Source organism: Aulonocara sp. 'chitande type north' Nkhata Bay, linkage group LG9 (genome assembly GCF_057382095.1).
Source record: "Aulonocara sp. 'chitande type north' Nkhata Bay isolate Kocher_YH1m ecotype deep benthic linkage group LG9, A_spYH_male_GT1.1, whole genome shotgun sequence".
Taxonomy (NCBI): domain Eukaryota; kingdom Metazoa; phylum Chordata; class Actinopteri; order Cichliformes; family Cichlidae; genus Aulonocara; species Aulonocara sp. 'chitande type north' Nkhata Bay.
In genome coordinates, this window is record NC_141352.1 from 20,667,255 (window position 1) to 20,684,992 (window position 17,738).

Below are 17,738 nucleotides of genomic sequence, written 5' to 3' on the forward strand. Positions count from 1 at the left end.
AAAAGATGCTGGAAACATTCCTCTGAGATTTTGGTCCATGTTGACTTGTTTCTATATCACACAGTGGCTGTAGATTTGTCGGCTTCATATCCACGATACTAAACCCATGCAAATTGTAGCCTCAGTTTCTCTTTCTTAGTGGACAGAAAACAGCTGCAGTGGCACCTGGTGTGATCTTCTGCTGCTGGAGCCCACCTACTGCAAATTTCAGTGTGTTGTGTGTTCAGAGATGCTCTTCTTCTACCGTGGCTGTAATGAGTGGTTATTTGTGTCTGCCTTAAGCAGCATGACCATTCTCCTTTGAACTTTGACCTCATCAAGGCATTTTCATGCAGACAATTACTGCTCACTGGATATTGTCTCTTTTTTGGATCATTCTCTTTAAAATCTACAGATGACTGTGTGTGGAAAATCCCAGCAGATCAGCAGTTTTTAAAATACTCAGAAAAGCCCGTCTGGCACCAGCCACCATGCTAAAAATTACTTAAATTATCTTTCCTCCTCATTCTGACGATCAGTTTGAACATCAGCTGGTTGTCTCGACCATGCCTATACGCCTAAACATATTGATTTGCTGCCTTGTGATTGGCTGATTACATATTTGGATTAATGAGCAGTTTCCCTAACAGTGGGTGGCAAGTGTATACATTAATACTGTTTTTACATTTTCTGATGGTAAATAAGTTCAACCCTCTAAAGGAACCTTTTAATATTTAATAGATCGATAATAATAACAAGTCAAAATAATTGCAATTTTATTAATTATTTAAAAAAGGAACCAGTCAGCTCGATAAAATGTTCAAGTTTTAGTTTTAATATAAAGGTGACATCAAAATGGAACAGGAATATTTCCTGTCGGCTGCACTGAATATGAAATAATTTAGTCACTGTGTAAATGGTTTCACAGGGTTACTCAGAAGGTCAATGAGGGCAAAAGTTAGGAAGAAGGTAGAGGAAGTTATGTAAGTGAATGTTTGCAAACCTCCACTAATGTGATTCTGTCAAAATGGCCTAAAAATCTGGACTTTGATCTTAACTTTTACAAGTTGTTGGGCCTCTCCGCTCATTTCTTCTCCTTTGCTGTGAGGCATAGATTACTTTGATGTGTTAATCACTGTTTTTTTTATATGCATTTAATTGTTTCTATTCACAACAGTTTATATTTTTACTTGCAAAACTGATTTCCTGCTTAGAACAAAATAAAACTACATAAATATAGGGGTATTTTAAACAATGGGGGTCATCCAGCTGATTACCAGGAAGGGCATGTTTGGTAAACACAGTCACATTTCATTTGTTAGCTCATAAAAGCACTTAGAAAATAAGTCAGCAAGGTTTGTTTAATCGGGGGGAAAAATCAGACAACAGATGATTTTAAGCTTTAAAAAACATATGAAAGTGTATTTTTTATGATTAGAAATACTGAATGCAGTGTACACGTGATGTAAAAAGCAGCATGTTGTGACTGCTGATCCACAGGGCTGCCAAAGAGTTACAAGAAACTCAGTCTCCTAACTTCCAAGAGTAACCAAGGTCAAACCGAACTTTAAAGTAATGATGCAAGAGTTCAGTTTTGTCCTGAATTATAACAATCTCACTCCACTTATATCACAGGAAATGGTTTGTTTCCTTATATGCCTTTAAGCTAAAACTATTGTTTTAAAGCTAGCAGCTAGCTTTGTTGTGAAAACCTCTGTTTATATGCTGTTCTCTCAATTTCATGGCAGGAAATAGGTTTGTGATCATAAAAACTGACAACATGACCATTAACTGTTAGACTGAAGATACTGGCAGTGTGTCTCAATTAATTTCCCTGCTGGAAATTACTATAAAAAGTAATGTGAAGTGAAGAATAAAAAATCTCTGAGATCTTCAGGAGGCTGTTGGTGACATTTATGGAGGGAAAATAAATTCAGTTTACTGTGACCATGAATGTTATCAGAGAGTGTCTTTAATATTTATTCTTGTTGTACCTTGATGAAATCTTCCTGATGTCCCGTGTCTTTTTTTCTTTCTTTTTTTTAAGAACCGGACCTAAAGAAGAGGATCAGAGTGCACCTGCTGAACGCTCACGGTCTGGATGAGGCGGGAATCGACGGAGGTGGGATCTTTCGCGAGTTCCTCAATGAGCTCCTCAAATCGGGCTTCAACCCCAACCAGGGCTTCTTCAAGACGACCAACGAGGGCCTGCTGTACCCCAGCCCCGCTGCAGAGATGCTGGTGGGAGACTCGTTCACCAGACACTACTACTTCTTAGGCAGGATCCTCGGAAAGGTGAGCCTCCAAAGTAAAACACTAAGAAATATTAACCTATATAATGGAGGAGTTTGTCAAGAACTTAAATCTGGCACTTGCGTGGGCTTTATTTTCATTAATGAGCAGTTTGCGTAATCTGTTGATAGCATTGTTTTTCTGCCCCTTTCCTTGCCTGATGGCACTATTTATTAGAGCCTAATGTTTCTAAATCATCCTTAATGCATGTGGTGGTGATTGTTTATCAAGATGCCTCCTTCAGGGGTGTGCGTTGTTGGGAGGGGGGGGGGGTACCATCTCAGTCTGGAGAAGAATTACCTCATGACAAGCGGTCGCCTCTCAATTAGATCTTCCATTAGCCGATGATTCCTACCTCTTGTTTGTGTAGTGATCACATTTGGTTGGCACTAAATCAGCAGCTCGTCAGAGACAGGACATAAATAAGCGTTCAAAGCATGTGGTAATAGCATTTTGATCTCTTTTACAGTCAGGAACATCCAGGTCTCTTCTCTCTTGCTCGGCCCTGGGTGGTCCAGTCCACTTATCAGAGCTCTGAGCCCCCCCCTCCTCTCCTCTCCTTTCTTCTTCTTCTCTGCATTCTGTGGAAGTGAGACATGATCAATCAGCAGTTACAAGCTCCCCACCCCTACGTCTTGCAACATTGTGCTCCCCAGAGCTAATGGTTCAGGCAATTAGGCGGTGGGAAATTAATTTGAATTTGACTTTCAATTAACCTTACCTTAAGTTCCTCTTTCTCCATAAAAATGGACGTTTGAGTGGCCACTTGAGAGGTGTATTGATATTTGTTTAGTGCCGTTATTGCCTGGATAAAAGGCAACCGTTTATATAGATTGGGATTGCATCACCGCTGCTGCAGTGTGCACAGTTCACGGCGCGGCTCAAAGGACACAGGAGATTAATATTGTTAATTAATGTCCGAGGCGTGCCATTGTTGTGGAGGTGATGTATTACAGGCAGGAGTGGCTTGTCTGGGGGTACTCACTGAAAGTGGATTGAACATCAGAATAGAGGCCGGCCATCATCCTTCTTCCTCACTTGTCCACCCAGCTGACAAGCTGAAAGATTTAAGCCACAAATGGGAAAACATGAAAACAGGTTACTTTGCTGCTGCAGTGGCATCGCTTCAACCTAAAGATTAAAAAGTTGCGTTTAATCTAGATGGGAGCATGCGTTTGTCCAAATATCAAGATTCTCTTCCAGCCTCTTCGGCAGTGGCCTTTTCTCTTTGTGAACTGCTTTGATCCGACCCAAACACCAGCTCTCTGCACAGTCTGCTCTCTGACTGATAGTTCTGCACTGCTGATTGATAGAGATGCGTTTGGAAGGCATTATAATTTTATTGATTTTTAATGTTGTAAATTAAGGAGTTTATTTGGCAGCTAACAGAATGCACCTGCAATGTTGTTGGCATTTATTCCACCTGATGGTGCCGCGATCTGCTTTAATTGCGTTGCCACTGCACTCACTTATATTAAAAGGGCCTGGGCCATAATAATTAATTCTTTCCAGCCCAAGTCATTTTGGCACAATTTCTGGCAATAAACACTCATAAATAAAGTAAATGGCATTGAAAAAAATAAGGCTACAGGTTTTTTCCATATACTTAATGCTGCCTCTTCCCAGCACAAGTGTTATTGATAGGTTTCAAGGGGCCACGCCGCGCATATGGTCTGAAATGAGTCGCGGCCACGAGAGAAATGCTAAGTGGATTATTTTGCATAAAAAATAGACAATGTTTGGAGTTGCACAATTAACCTGTGTTTAGAAAATAGCCGTGATTTATGCTTGCGTGTGTGTGTGTTTAAGATGCATGCATTATGGAAATCCTCTAGATTTATAATCCATTTAGCTGATGCGGTCAGGGTTTTTAGCGCAATCATTTATAAAGACCTGTATATTTTAATGTCTCCAATGGGCTCTTTTTCGGACTATTCAAGTACATTAGCTTTTCGTTTTATGAGTCACCTGCCCGGCTGTGGTACTTAATGGCATTTAAGGTCAAGGTGAGAATTGGCATTTATAAAGTTTGAGTCCGGTGAAGCAGAAGCGTGTGTGTTTGCGGTAGGTTGTTTTGTGTATTTTCAGATGTGATCAGATGAAGTCTCTATCACTTCATTCATTGTTAGGAGTTTCAGGCAAATGTGATATTTTGTTATTATTTTTTTCTTTAATTTGTGCTTGCTAGCATTTTGGTTGCTGCTGGAAGCAGGCTCTTAGTTATTTAATTGTGGTGTTTGATGCAATGAAACTAAAAAACAAAAGGGCAGAAAAAATGGCCACTTGAGGTTGCCTCTAAAAGTGAGTAAATCTCTGAAGACGCTGAATAATTTAGGAAGCGACGTATTTGGTTTTCCAAACGGTACAGTGTTCCCGTTCACCTGGACTGTAGTTTGAATATATTTGGCTTCTCTGGTTGGACAAATACAAACTCTGAGGGAGGGCACGATTGATACAGAGAAATACATTTTAATTGGAATCGAATTTAGAATCAACTCCCTGTATTAAAAGTTGCCTTAATGAGATGTTGCTTACTGCTAAACTTGAATGGATTTGGTGCGGTAAAGGTAGATTTTATGCTGAATGCAGAAAATATTATACAAATCAATTTTGAGTTTTTGTCAGAAGGTTTAAACCCTCAATTAAAACCCCCCCAAAACAAAACAGAATTTCGTGGCAAATTATTTCTTGATGCAGGCTTTAAGGGATTAACATCAACATTTTCCCGCAGGCGCTTTATGAAAACATGCTGGTGGAATTGCCCTTTGCGAGTTTCTTCCTGTCCAAGCTTCTTGGAACCAGCGCAGATGTGGACATTCACCACCTGGCCTCCCTGGACCCAGAGATGTATCGCAACCTGCTTTTCCTCAAGAGCTACGAGGGTGACGTGGAAGAGCTGGGCCTTAACTTCACCGTGGTCAACAACGATCTGGGAGAAGCTCAGGTGACCGGGGTTGGGGACAGGGTGGGATTTAGTTGGATAAATGATTCACGTGTACTTTTTTTTTTCCATCTCTTTGTATCCTGGTCATGCTTAGCCGTCTGTCCTTCCTCCTGTTTGGTTTCTCTTTGTGGCGTTAATAATTCATTTCCCTCATAATGTACCACTTTTCAGCTCTGAGAGAGATAAAGCACGTCACCGCTGTCACCCTAAGCCCTGCTGCGGTGCAGCGAACACAGCAGCTCTGTTGACCGTTCCACCTGCTTTTCCCCGAGAAATTACCTCACAACACGCCTGACAGAAGCAGCTAGCTGCTCTTAAGCACGCCCCCTCCAAAGCTCAAGGCTCCGGAGGTGAACAACCACCATCACTCTGAGTCACCTAAGCCCAGACCTGCACTCTGCACGGAGCTCCTGTTTACTCAGGGTCTTAGCGCGTCGTATTAGCTCTTCTCAAACACCTGAAATGGTTGAGTCACGGTACAGCCCTCCTGGTCGCAAACACGACAGGGAAAACAATTTGTGAAAGATTAGGCACACACCCGGGAGCAGTCTGCCCTGCATTTGCCCTCGTGAGATAGCCAAAGCAAGCAAGATAACAATAGTAATTCTCTTACATTAGCACATAATCAGAATCCACTGTGAGTGAGAAAAAGACAGAAAATGATTAACTTTAAGTTAGACCACAAGCAAGTGCAAAGGTAGAAGCTGAAAAATAACACAAAAAACCACAAGAAAAACCGCTTACATTATAGTGCGGTCTGGCTGAGTATTGCGGCACTGAACGCCTTTGTGAAGCTTATCGATCAGTTTTTGTTAAGAATGCGTCAGAGGTGCTGATTCATCACCGCTGCAGTTTCAGACAATAGTTTTTATTTTAGTTAAACAAATATCCTGTAAAGTGTTTATCGGTCAGTTTTTGTGACCGTCTGCATGCGACCATTGTTAAAAGCGGCGTTCCTGTTTGCCACGTGTTGGAGGTTTATGAGAAAAATAACAAACAGAAAGGGAACTGGTTCCAGCATGACAACCTGATCCAACGTGGCAGCTGAAAGTTGTTCACTGCAAAACGATGATGTTGAGCTCATTTTAGTCGAGCTATCTGTGACAGTGATGCTGAAAATCAGTGCAAGTTCATATTTTTCTTCATCCGGAAGAGTTTGAGCTGATAACTGGCACTTTAGGTAGAAAGACACAGAAAGGTGGTTATCCATATTTTGGCCAGCTGCAAATAACACACTGACTAAAATTAGGAAAATTAATGCAAACCCAGTCCTGCAGCACCTTGAGATGAGATTTAATCCGCCGTGTGGATCGTCCTGATTAAAACTTTTCACATTGCCACGTGGTGCAGTGTTGCAGTATTTGCAGGAAATGCAGCAGCAACAAAGGCAGTGAGTATTTTTTAAACCCCTGTAATCAATTTATTGGAGTAAAAGAAAGAGGAAATAAAGTTTCTGAAGTCACGTTTATACATGTGAGTAATTTAATTGTCTAAACACTAGATCTCATATCCCAAGACAGCGTTGGAAAAAGATGAACATTACTTTTTTTTTTCTTTTCTTACTCCTGCGGATGCTATGATGTCATCGCACTGCCAGCTTTATGAACTGAGACGAGCACATCTTATCAAGTGCTAACTGCTCTAAAGCTAATGAAAAGAGAACACTGGGCCAAATTGTATTGGACCAGATGTTCAGTAGTCGGGCTATATTTGGAAACACTGAAGTGCACTTCTCCTCACACTTGCATGGAGAGAGCTTTACCTTTAATCAAAGTGCTGCTGAAACTATTTTAATGACCTTTGTGTTATTGAATTAAATCCTGCACGTTGCAAATAAATACTCGAACGGTCACCTCGCAACTGAAGAACTTTAAAGAGAAAATGAAGAACTGTGAAAGAACCGTGTAAATGCCTCGTGTGCCTTCTGATGCAGGTGGTTGAGCTGAAGCTTGGAGGCAAAGATATTCCTGTGACCACGGCAAACCGAATAGCCTACATCCATCTGGTGGCTGACTACAGGCTCAACAAGCAGATCAGGCCTCATTGCCTGGCCTTCAGACAGGGTCTGGCCAATGTGGTCAACCTGGAGTGGCTGCGCATGTTTGACCAGCAGGAGATTCAGGTATTCTACACGTGACATAAATAACTGAACCTGAAGAAACATAAAATGTGTTAAAGAAGCTAAAAATATGCTTTATACATCTTAAAGGTTCTGATATCTGGGGCTCATGTGCCAATTTGTCTCGACGACCTAAAAAACTTTACAAATTACTCAGGTAGGTACAAAGTGCTTTATTTTCTTGTGTATGTTTTTTCTGCAAATTCTCATTTATAGAACTGAGAAATTTCATTCTAACTTTACACCCTCATCGTCATCTTCAGGCGGGTATTCAGCCACTCATCCCGTCATCCAGATCTTCTGGGAGGTGGTCGAAGGATTCACAGATGACGAAAAGCGCAAGTTGCTGAAGTTTGTCACCAGCTGCTCCAGACCACCGCTGCTGGGCTTCAAGGTGATGTGGACTCCCCCCCCTTCTTCTCTCTGCACTTGCCTTGCCCACCATTATCCTCTGGTTCTCCATCCTCAACAGAAGGGAGTGTTCCCTCTTTAATAGGCTTGTAATGAAAATGCCCAGACTGATAACAGCTTAGAAAATGATCGTTTTCAAATTAGCTGGCGATAAGACCCGAGTCTTATCACCACGTCCACTGTTGTTTTATAGTTCATGACCTTCCTCTGCAGAAGAAGTCTGTCTGCAGCTTCGCATGCGTGGGCTTGGCTGGAAAAACCTTGGCTGGTCAAATATTGCCGCTCAGAACTTGGTAGCCTCTTGAACTTTTCAACTTTGCGCGACGGGGCAGAAAGCAGCAGTTTTCTGCGAGATTAATATGCAAGGAAACTCCATCCATCTACTTCTGAAGACCGTTTGCTGAATCATTACCGCTAACCTCCTATTTCTGAAATGATTTCCTAATTGGAAGCTGTTTCGCTTTCTCACTGACTTGATTTGTGGGACACTTAAGTAGTTTGAGATAGGAGAAAAAAGGAGAAAGTGTTACTCTGAGCCATTAAACAATTTTTACGTCATACTTTGTCAAACCAGAAGGTGTAATCATGATATGATTGGTTTTAGTACTCCTTGTTATTGTCATCGGTTAAGAAAACTTGATTTTTGCGCTGTGGGGAGCAACGCTCTCCTCCTCTCTGTGTTTGAGTGTTGCCTTCACTCCACCATTGATAAATATGACTCCGCTCCTCCCGCCTCCGCTCGTCTCTGGGCTGCAGAAGGCGGTAATTCGTAGGGAAGCGGCCCCTGACCCGGCCCTCAGCTCAAGCCAGCTAAGCTTTAATTAGCTGTCGTGATTCGGCCCAGGATTCATTAGAGGAGAAATGGCTCTGTCAGGAGAAGCCGTTTAAAAAAGATGATGGAAACTCTCCATTTTTCCCCCCCAAAATGATGCCTGCGGTAATGACACTTTCTCAATAAGCAACGATAGTTTAATACGGTAATTGTCAGAAAAATGGGGTCATTATGGCCAAACCCCTAAAGAGCCATTTAATCGGGCAAGTGTGGCCGCTGAGCCATCTATGCTAACTTTAAAAAGCAGGATGAAATCAGGGCGGAGTACCTGGTGCGTTGGCCCGGCCAGTGATGGAAACGGTCCGTGTCACCGCCTGCGGATGAGGTGGCCTCATCGGCGAGAGGCTTGATTTAAAAAAATGCCAGCTAGACAACATGAAATGACCATTCCTCCAGCGTCTCATCCAAGGGTCAAACCGTGGGCTGATTTCCCCACTCGGTGCCTTTCAAGCACTAAGATTATTTCCTCAATTTATACTTCCACTGTATTAGCTTAGCACTTAATGTCTCTCTTTTAACATTTATCCCCTTGTGGAAGTTGACAGTTATTGCTTAATCTGAATTGGTTTTGAAATTGGGATCATTACGGACACGTGTTGCCTGTCGCCTCATTTTTTTTTTCTTTTTAATTTCCATGGTTCTTAAACGCCTCGGGGATGTAGAGATTTCTCTCTATCAGTTTCTAATTGAAGCCCTTCACTCATAAACAGGAGCTTTACCCGGCCTTCTGCATCCACAACGGAGGGACTGACCTGGATCGCCTGCCCACCGCCAGCACCTGCATGAACCTGCTCAAGCTCCCCGAGTTCTGCGACCAGCACCTGATGAGGAACAAGCTGCTGTATGCCATCGAGTCATCCTCCGGGTTCGAGCTGAGCTGAGCTGAGCTGTGCCTCCAGACATGGACGCCACAGAAGTGGCTTTGGGGTGAAAGACTGAAAATAGACGAGGGAAAGCAAACCATGCACTGACTGATTTTACTGTTTGTGTGTGTGCGTGCGTGCGTGCCAAGCCGATGGTGAGGAAATGCTCCCCCACAGACTGAAAGAAGGGTGCTTTTAAATCATTTGAAATGTTGAATCCCTTCTTATTCTTCAGACAGATCAGCAGCTTAGTTAAATTTTGCAGAAGGTATTTTGTGCATACATTTAAAAAACAAACAAATGTGTAACTGAATGGAGAAATGTTTTCACCAAAGATTAAGCGGCATCATGTTGAAACAAAAAAAGGCAATATAACAACAGACTGGGGGGGACAGAGTGGGCAGGACTGTAAAGCCAAGGGCTGTGGAGGCAGGAGGAGCTTTTGTGTACAGCCGTCATGAATTTTCACGTAGAGGTCGGTGAACCTGCAGGTTTTTGTGATTTCTCGAATTGTTATTATTCCTAGTATTAACCGTCGTGTCTGATAACGATACAGTAAGTGTGCACACGCCATCTGAAGAATAGAAATGACTTGTCTTGCTGGATGTTTGGGGAGGGGAGCACTGAAGGTTGGTTTTTTTTTTTGTGTGAATATGTATATGTTTACAGCTGCTCTTGTATTATTCATCTATTCAGTATTTGTACAGGTTTGTTTTTCCTCTCTCCTTTTCACGTGACGAGTTTCTGTTTTCACACACGTCTGCTTTAAGGTGAACGACCCCCCCCCCCTCTCCTTCCTCCTGCAAATTTGCTTTTTAGTAGGGGGAAGCAGCAACTGTGTCATGTTTGATGAGGCTTACAGATGATCAGTGTACCAACAGGCTGAAAAAAAAATAAGAGTGTATGGAAACAAATAAACCCACTTTTCTTTTTGATTTTTTCCCTCCATATTTTCTTGTTACTTGTAATTTACAGTAATGACCGAGACATAAAACAGTGCTTTGTGGGAAAATCTCCTCTTGAGTTTTATGGCCTCTGACATATAATTAAAGAAACATCCAGTTAAGAAACACTGAGCAGAACTATTCTGGCCTTGAGATGCATTATCGGGCTGAGCACAAATTAAGATTGTGTGCGTTTGTCATAAATCTACCTGGCCTCTAATGCAGTGCAGCCCTTGAGGAAGATATCCATCCCTATTTGGACCGAGTCCATCTCTCCATCCTCGCTTCTCCGCCAAAGCAGCCAGCTCGCTGCCCCCCTCTTCTCATACGCCGCACATCCTCTGGGCCAGAGAACTCAAAGTGGTAATTGGGTCTTAAAAACCAGACTTGTCATTGAAATGAGGGATTCATCTCAATTACTATAAGATTTATTTAAGACTATTACCAAGTGATGGATTATAACTGACAAAGTTAATGCAGGATGTTGTGAATCATCTTCACTGCGTATGCTACTTGAGCTTGCTCATAGGATTTTTAAGGGCTAATTGAAGCTTTTAGGCTTGTTTATCGTAGCGAGGAAGCATCAAAAAAATCACTTGAGGGTGTTTTGAGGGGGGTGGGATTGTAGCCTGCTTTCCAAAACAAGATACCAAAGTGAGTGTCCCTGCGAAGCTGGCATGAAAACATGGATTTTAATTAACATGGAAGCAAACCTGAGGTTTAAACTGGCCATTTACTGAGCGCACTGACCAAAAAAACTGGGACATAGCTCCAGGTTGTGGATTAAAAGATCTTAGTTAAGTCTCTGCTAACATATTTCTTGTAGCAGATTGCCACCTGGTGGTCAACCTTTAGTGCTGCATGGAAACGACTTTGAAAACACCTGAAGACCCTCTGGAAGCCTTTCAAGGTCACGAACCAATAACAGAAATATCAAAGCAATGAATTCATTTGTTTTTATGAATATGGCTCTCCTGGCACTGAAGCCTGTGAAGGAAATGTGGGTTCAGTGGCTTTGGCATAGCAGTACATCAGGACAGGGAGTGCCTGTGCTGCCTTTCTGCCTGTCTAGACATGAAGACTGATCAGCCCAAGCTTATTTGAGTTGTGGTTGCCGTTTAAATTAAATCTGATCGATTTTTAAGTCTCATTCTTGTTGTCGCCCTACTTTGTTACCACGTCAAATTCAGCCACAGCGATCACAGAAAGGCGAGAAAATAAAGAGTCTTAAGTGAAGACTTTCAAAGTATGGAAAAGCACTGACCTATGCATGATATCTATTTTTGCTGTGATTCCTCCCGCTCAATGGGTCTAATTAAATCCAGACTGCCCTTAATGCCCAGTATAATTAATAGCTATCTGTCATTTTCATTGGGTCTTCTTTTGCTGGCAAGAGCTCCGGCCAGCTTTTACTGCAAAAACGACCTTCATCTTCCATTTAAAATCAATGCAGGCCTGTAATTTCAGCCTCACTTCGGTTTGAAACTGCAATAACCTGCCCTGCTTTATTTGACTTCTTTGGGTTAGGATGAGTTCACCTCACTGCTTATCAGTTCCTCAGATATGTCTTCTGTGCGTATCCTACATTTCTAGAGTGTGACCCAAGGGGAGATCATCTTTTAAAAAAAAAAATAAATAAATATTGAAAGCCAGTATGCAAATGTGAGAACTTTACCTTCTTATTTCATAGTTGAGATTTAGTGTTGAAAATAAGCTCAAAATTGAGTCTGAGCCTTTTCTTCTGGTTACATTTGACAGTTTTGATCAAACAGTTTTATAATATCTTATAAACAGTCTTATAATATCGTATAATATAAACTAGGCCCTGGCTCACTAAGCCTTTTTCAGTATATCAAATTCAGCCCAACTCTTACATCTGTGCAGAGGCGTGATACTGAGAATTATTTACAATTAAAAGTCCCACTATCACACTGCTAGTGTAGTGGGTATCCTCTTATAGCAGGGAAAACGGGTGAGCTTACATGGAAACCTGTCCCTCCCCTCTCAATGGTTTTGGATCAGGCTTATAATTACAACAGACACAGGTCGTATGTTTCTCGTGCGCTCGACAGGTGGCGCAAAAAGCCGTTTGTCTGATTCTTTTGCTCCCTGAATGCCGCGTGAAAGCGCTTCTTATGATCCGGCACGTTTCTAGGTTTGTTAGGGGATATGCGAGGCACGTGACAGCCTCGTTTCATCCACTGTGCGCGCGTGAACAGCAAAGTCTGGTGTTGGGTGTCATCGCGGATGTGTGAGCAGGACACCGCAACGACGCTGCTGTCCACGCTCAATGACGTGCTGCTTTCAGGTGTCCCTCGGTGAAACGCGTACCATCAAAATTACCATAAAACGGGAAATAAAAACAAACGACAGACTTTGCAAATTTCAGCGTTTCAATGATTAAAACATTAATATAAAAACTAAATTGAATAAAAATAAAATGAGTTTTAATGATAGTTTTAGTTTTTGTCAGATCCCAGATCTAGATCTCCACAACGACGTCCTCCCCTCACCCCAACCGCTCGCGGCACATGACGACCCTCCCTGCTGCAGGTTTCTTCCTGTTGAAATATTATGGAAAATGTTTTCCTTGCCACTGTCGCCAAAACGATTGCTCACAGGGCTTATATGATTGTTGGGGTTTTCTTTGTATTAAGGAAAGTGTTGTTGTGATTTGGTGCCATATAACTAACATTAAATTGAATTGAACTGAACAGAAGAAAGGTATTCATTTCAACCAAGGTATGCAGAAGAGCATCTTTGAATGCACAACATGTCAAGGCTTAAAGCAGATGGGCTTCAGCAGCACCAAGACCACACCGTGGGCTGAAGCTGTCAAGAACAGGACAGTTCACAGCTACAGTTCACACAGGCTCACCAAAAGTGGACGATATATGAAATGAAAAAATGTCGCCTCAAGCTTATGGAGTCTCAGTTTCTGCTGTGACATTCAGATGGTAGGGTCATTTTTGGGGGGTAAAGATAAGAGCGTGGCTCCATCCTGCTTTGTATCAACAATTCAGGCCACTGGTGGCTTAATTGTGCCATTAAGTTATTTTATTACATGTAAGTTTTGAAATATTTTTGTTATTTATGTACAGTATAAAATGTTAAATTTAATGGAATCTGGTCAAATTATTATTTGATTAGTGTGCATTTAGTTAATACCAGCGCATCTCCATTAATGATTGATTGTTTGAATAAATAAACCTTTAATTATATATCTTTTAGTTGCATTCATGTTTATTGAGGTTGAAAACTTGAGGGGGACATGTTCTTGGGACAGTTTGGGCCGCTTAGTAGCAATTGAGCGTCTTTTAAACTCCACAGCCTGCCTGGTACTGCTGATGACCATGTTTATCCTTTCATGACTGCAGTGTACCCATCTTCTTAATGGTTTCCAGCAGAATAACGAACCACGTCACAAAGCTCAAATCATCTCAAACTGGTTTCTTAAAGAAAACAGTAAGTTGACTGTACTCAAATTACCTCCACAGTTTAGATTGCAATCCAGCAGAGCGCCTGTGGCACATGGGCTAACGAGAGATTCTCTTGAGGAATGTGCAGCGAATAATTCTGCAGCAACTGCCGATGCTATCATGTTGACATGGACCAAAAACTCTGAGGAATGTTTTCAGCACCTTGTTGAATCTGAGGCACAAACAATAATGTGTTGACAGCGAGTCAAGTGCTTGTGTTGTATTATCTCATCTGAACTTTCTAAATCTCAGTCTGTCAAATATTATCTATATTGCAACTGATCTAAAAGAAAACCAACAGTGACAGTGATGAAAACTACACTGAAATTAAACATTTTAAACAGTAAATGTTAATATTTTATTTTCTGTTCTTTAACATTGTCCTACATTTTATTTATTTATTTATTGTTTACTGCACTAAATCTCATATTAGCCCTGTGATAGACTGGTGTCCTGGTATAGACTTCAGCCACCCTGTGACTTTGAATTAGATGGGTGCTCAAAAAAATGGATATATAGATGTAGTTTTATATGAATTACACAGAGTTTTATATGAGAATGTGCATTTATCTGGGTGGTAGGAACTTGTCTGGAACATTCACAGTTTCAGACCAGGTAGATTGTTGACGTATGCTATCAGAGGGTCCCATGTTGTGTGGAATTTGCTGATGGATCAGTTGAGAGTACATCTGATTTTTTCCAGCTTGCCATTTTGCATAACATCCCTTATCCAGTGGTGGTGTGATGGAGCAGTAGTAGACTTCCGTTTAAATAAAATCAGGCGTCTTGCTAATAATGACGAAAAGGCAATGACCCTCTGTAAACGGGCAGGGGGAGCAGCAGTCATTATACCAGAAAAATTGAGACCAAGGGGGAAGGCAAGATGTTATAGGCATAGGCTTTAGAGATGACATCAAAAAATGATAACCAGAAGGGAGCAATTGTCAGACAGGACCAGAACATATAAAGGGAAGTAGCTGGAGTCTGTTTACATCTATCACACAATGGCTCTACGTTTGGAAATATTTTTGCTAGTTTAGCTTTTGAGAAATGTAACCTGTGTAACACTTTGAATTGTATTAAGGAATGTCTTGAACATATAGAAGACGAATGGACCCTGTTAAGAGCCATATCCCACTCTTCATAGAAAATGCTTGTTTTGCAGGAACTGAGCTAACAGGTGGCCGTGACCGATATCAGGCACCAGTTATTGTGTCTACAGCTGCCTCCACACATTCTTTTATACTGATATGTCTGCAGATTTCTAAGTAATTATTCAGTTGGTTAAAAAAACTATAGATTCTAGTGATCCCAAATAAAAATCTAACCTAACAAAACCTTTTAGTAAATATCCTCTCACTTGTCAATGGCAGTCATCAAGGGCAGTTTCGACTGATTACCCTCATTCAGCAGGCAAAATGGCTATAACAATGCAGAAATTTTTTTCCCCCTACTCATTTATAAATAGTTCAGGTTATCCCGTTGATATTAATAATATTTGTCACTGAGAAACAAAGTTAAGTGTAAACTGAAGGTCACTTTTACCCCTCTATGTGGACCTGTGCTTACATAGTGATTGTCTACCTTATTTGAGCACTCCAATTGCCGTCTTACTAAAAACCTCATTCACACATTTGTTCAAGCACCTTTTGCCCTATAATTCACACACTTACAAGGGAGGCAACTCGGGATTCAATGTCTTGCTCAATGACACTTTGACATGCAGACAAGGATTGAAATACCAATCAGTAATTAACATTGGTAATAGCTGTAATTAAAATAGTTTATCACATTGACTGTTCTTCCTCTCTTTAAGACAATTTGGTGCTTTACTTTGTGCTTATGAAATTTATTTATTTATTTATTTATTTTTCTCCCGCCTGTCCCATTTGGTTCTTTAGCCATCAGAATTGTTGTCTGAAGACCAACAAGGATACCCAATGGATTTACTTTGCCAAATGGAGCTTCGTGGCATTGCCGTATTGGTCCATTTGGTCGATCTTTGTTTTTATTATTTATTATATTTTATTTTCAGATGTTACAGACGGGACAGACATGAGTGAGAGATAGGAAAGGGAGAAAGAAAGAGGAAGGAAAGGAAAAACAGAAGGGGAGAGGGACGGTGAGAAAGGGGGGGAGAAAAAAAATAAAAATCTCCTGGATCACCTGTTGAGAGAAGAATAGAAAACAAGCAAAAAAAAGACAAAAAAAACAAAAAAAAAAACAAAGCAACATATTAAACACAACACCATCGCATTAATCTAGCTAAGTGTAAACAGCAGTAAATACTAAATATTCAATGTTGTTGTGCAGCACGCAGGACAGATGTGCTTCGAAGTAGCAGCCAAGAAAGGTGTAATTTGGGTCTACGAGCAGTGAACACCCGTGTGCATACCTGTGTGGATCAGCGCGCTTGTATTCCAAAGGTTTCTCCATGTAACGATCTGCTAGGGAGTGTGGGGGGTGCTTATGAAATTTATAAAAGTAAAATACAGAAAACTGTTCTTTTTTAAAAAAAAAAAAAAAGAAAAAAAAAACAACCCCAAAAAACAACAACAATAAAGTGCAAAACGGAGAAGTTATAATGCTATGAAAGCCACTTTGAAACCTACCTGTCTGTGGAAATGAGACAAATAAAAATCCGCCTATTTCAGCTTTTAGGTTTCAAAGTTTTAGTTTCATTTTGACAAAGGGCTGGGACGAAGAAAACAGATGTATCCATGCACTACATTCGCTATTTTCATCCACAGGTTTTTTTTTTAATTCAGCAAAACTAATACCATAAGGTACAGATGATAGATTTCACATTTTTGGTAATGAAATATTTAAACATTATTTGTTTGTTGTTTTAAATTCACAATCTGGAAGCTTATTTCTGCCAGTGGAAAAAAAACCCCTGAATTAAACAAAACAAACAACTACTTTTTTGCCATATATAATTTAGAATTTGGGTTATTATCTCAAACATTTTAAGCATCTAGTTAAGCATCTCAAAATTCTGACTTACTAAATCAAAGTTTTTGGAGAAAATAACTAAAAATTGAGAAAATAACTAAAATTATTCAATCAAAATTTTAATTTAGTTCTTTCTGTCAGTCAGGAATTTTTTTTTTCAGTGGAGGAAACATAACACATTACACAGTTTTACAATAACTGATAAACAAAATTTAAAATGCAATCTATTTAACACTGATCTAGTTTAGTCTGGGGCAATCGTGGCTCAAGAGTTGGGCGTTCGCCTTGTAATCGGAAGGTTGCTGGTCAGAAGGCCCGGTGGCGCCAGTGTTCGGCAGCCTCGCCTCTGTCAGTGTACCCCAGGGTGGCTGTGGCTATAATGTAGCTTGCCATCACCAGTGTGTGAATGGGTGCATGACTGGATGTGTAAAGCGCTTTGAGGTCCTTAGGGACTAGTAAGTGCTATACAAATACAGGCCATTTACCATTAGTTTTCTGTCAGCAAGACTCAATGTAGATTAAAAATCCACATATAGCTCTGGAGTCTGAAGTCATAGGTTAGAGAACTTCCTCACACAGACAGTTTGTGAAAAGCTACACCGTACAACAACCTGAAAATGTTTTACTTTGACTTAAACTATCAAGACTTAGAAACAGGCCAGCAAAAGTAGAAATGTTATACCAGCAAATGTAATTAATTCCCTAAAACAAAAGGGGTGGGGGTATATTGCAACCTGGGCTGGGGCCACCCCATGACACCCATCTGGACACGCTCCTGCACGGCCTTGACGCTATGGGGTCATTGGGGCGCTCTCCACTTTTTCAAGGTTTTTTCACGTTAACCTCTTATAAGGGAGGGTAAAAACAGGCTGTCAGCATTTGTCTTGTCTGTAAATATAATACATTGCACCATTATTAAC

The 17,738-nt window shown here is 40.9% G+C and overlaps 2 protein-coding genes across 2 annotated transcripts in view; one reads left to right on the plus strand and one right to left on the minus strand.

Moving 5' to 3' along the window:
* Positions 1–9,741, plus strand: part of ube3c (ubiquitin protein ligase E3C) — a 29,362-nt gene extending 19,621 nt beyond the window's left edge. The window contains exons 19-24 of the mRNA XM_086306436.1: positions 2,027–2,274; positions 5,003–5,215; positions 7,149–7,337; positions 7,425–7,491; positions 7,598–7,728; positions 9,288–9,741. Coding sequence (XP_086162562.1) covers positions 2,027–2,274; positions 5,003–5,215; positions 7,149–7,337; positions 7,425–7,491; positions 7,598–7,728; positions 9,288–9,458 — 1,019 coding nt within the window. The 3' untranslated portion in view covers positions 9,459–9,741. The remainder of the gene's footprint in view (positions 1–2,026; positions 2,275–5,002; positions 5,216–7,148; positions 7,338–7,424; positions 7,492–7,597; positions 7,729–9,287) is intronic.
* ptprn2 (protein tyrosine phosphatase receptor type N2) overlaps positions 3,262–17,738 on the minus strand; it is a 216,205-nt gene continuing 201,728 nt past the window's right edge. Inside the window, exon 22 of the mRNA XM_086306435.1 lies at positions 3,262–3,329. Within this exon, the coding sequence (XP_086162561.1) occupies positions 3,306–3,329 (24 nt within the window). The 3' untranslated portion in view covers positions 3,262–3,305. The remainder of the gene's footprint in view (positions 3,330–17,738) is intronic.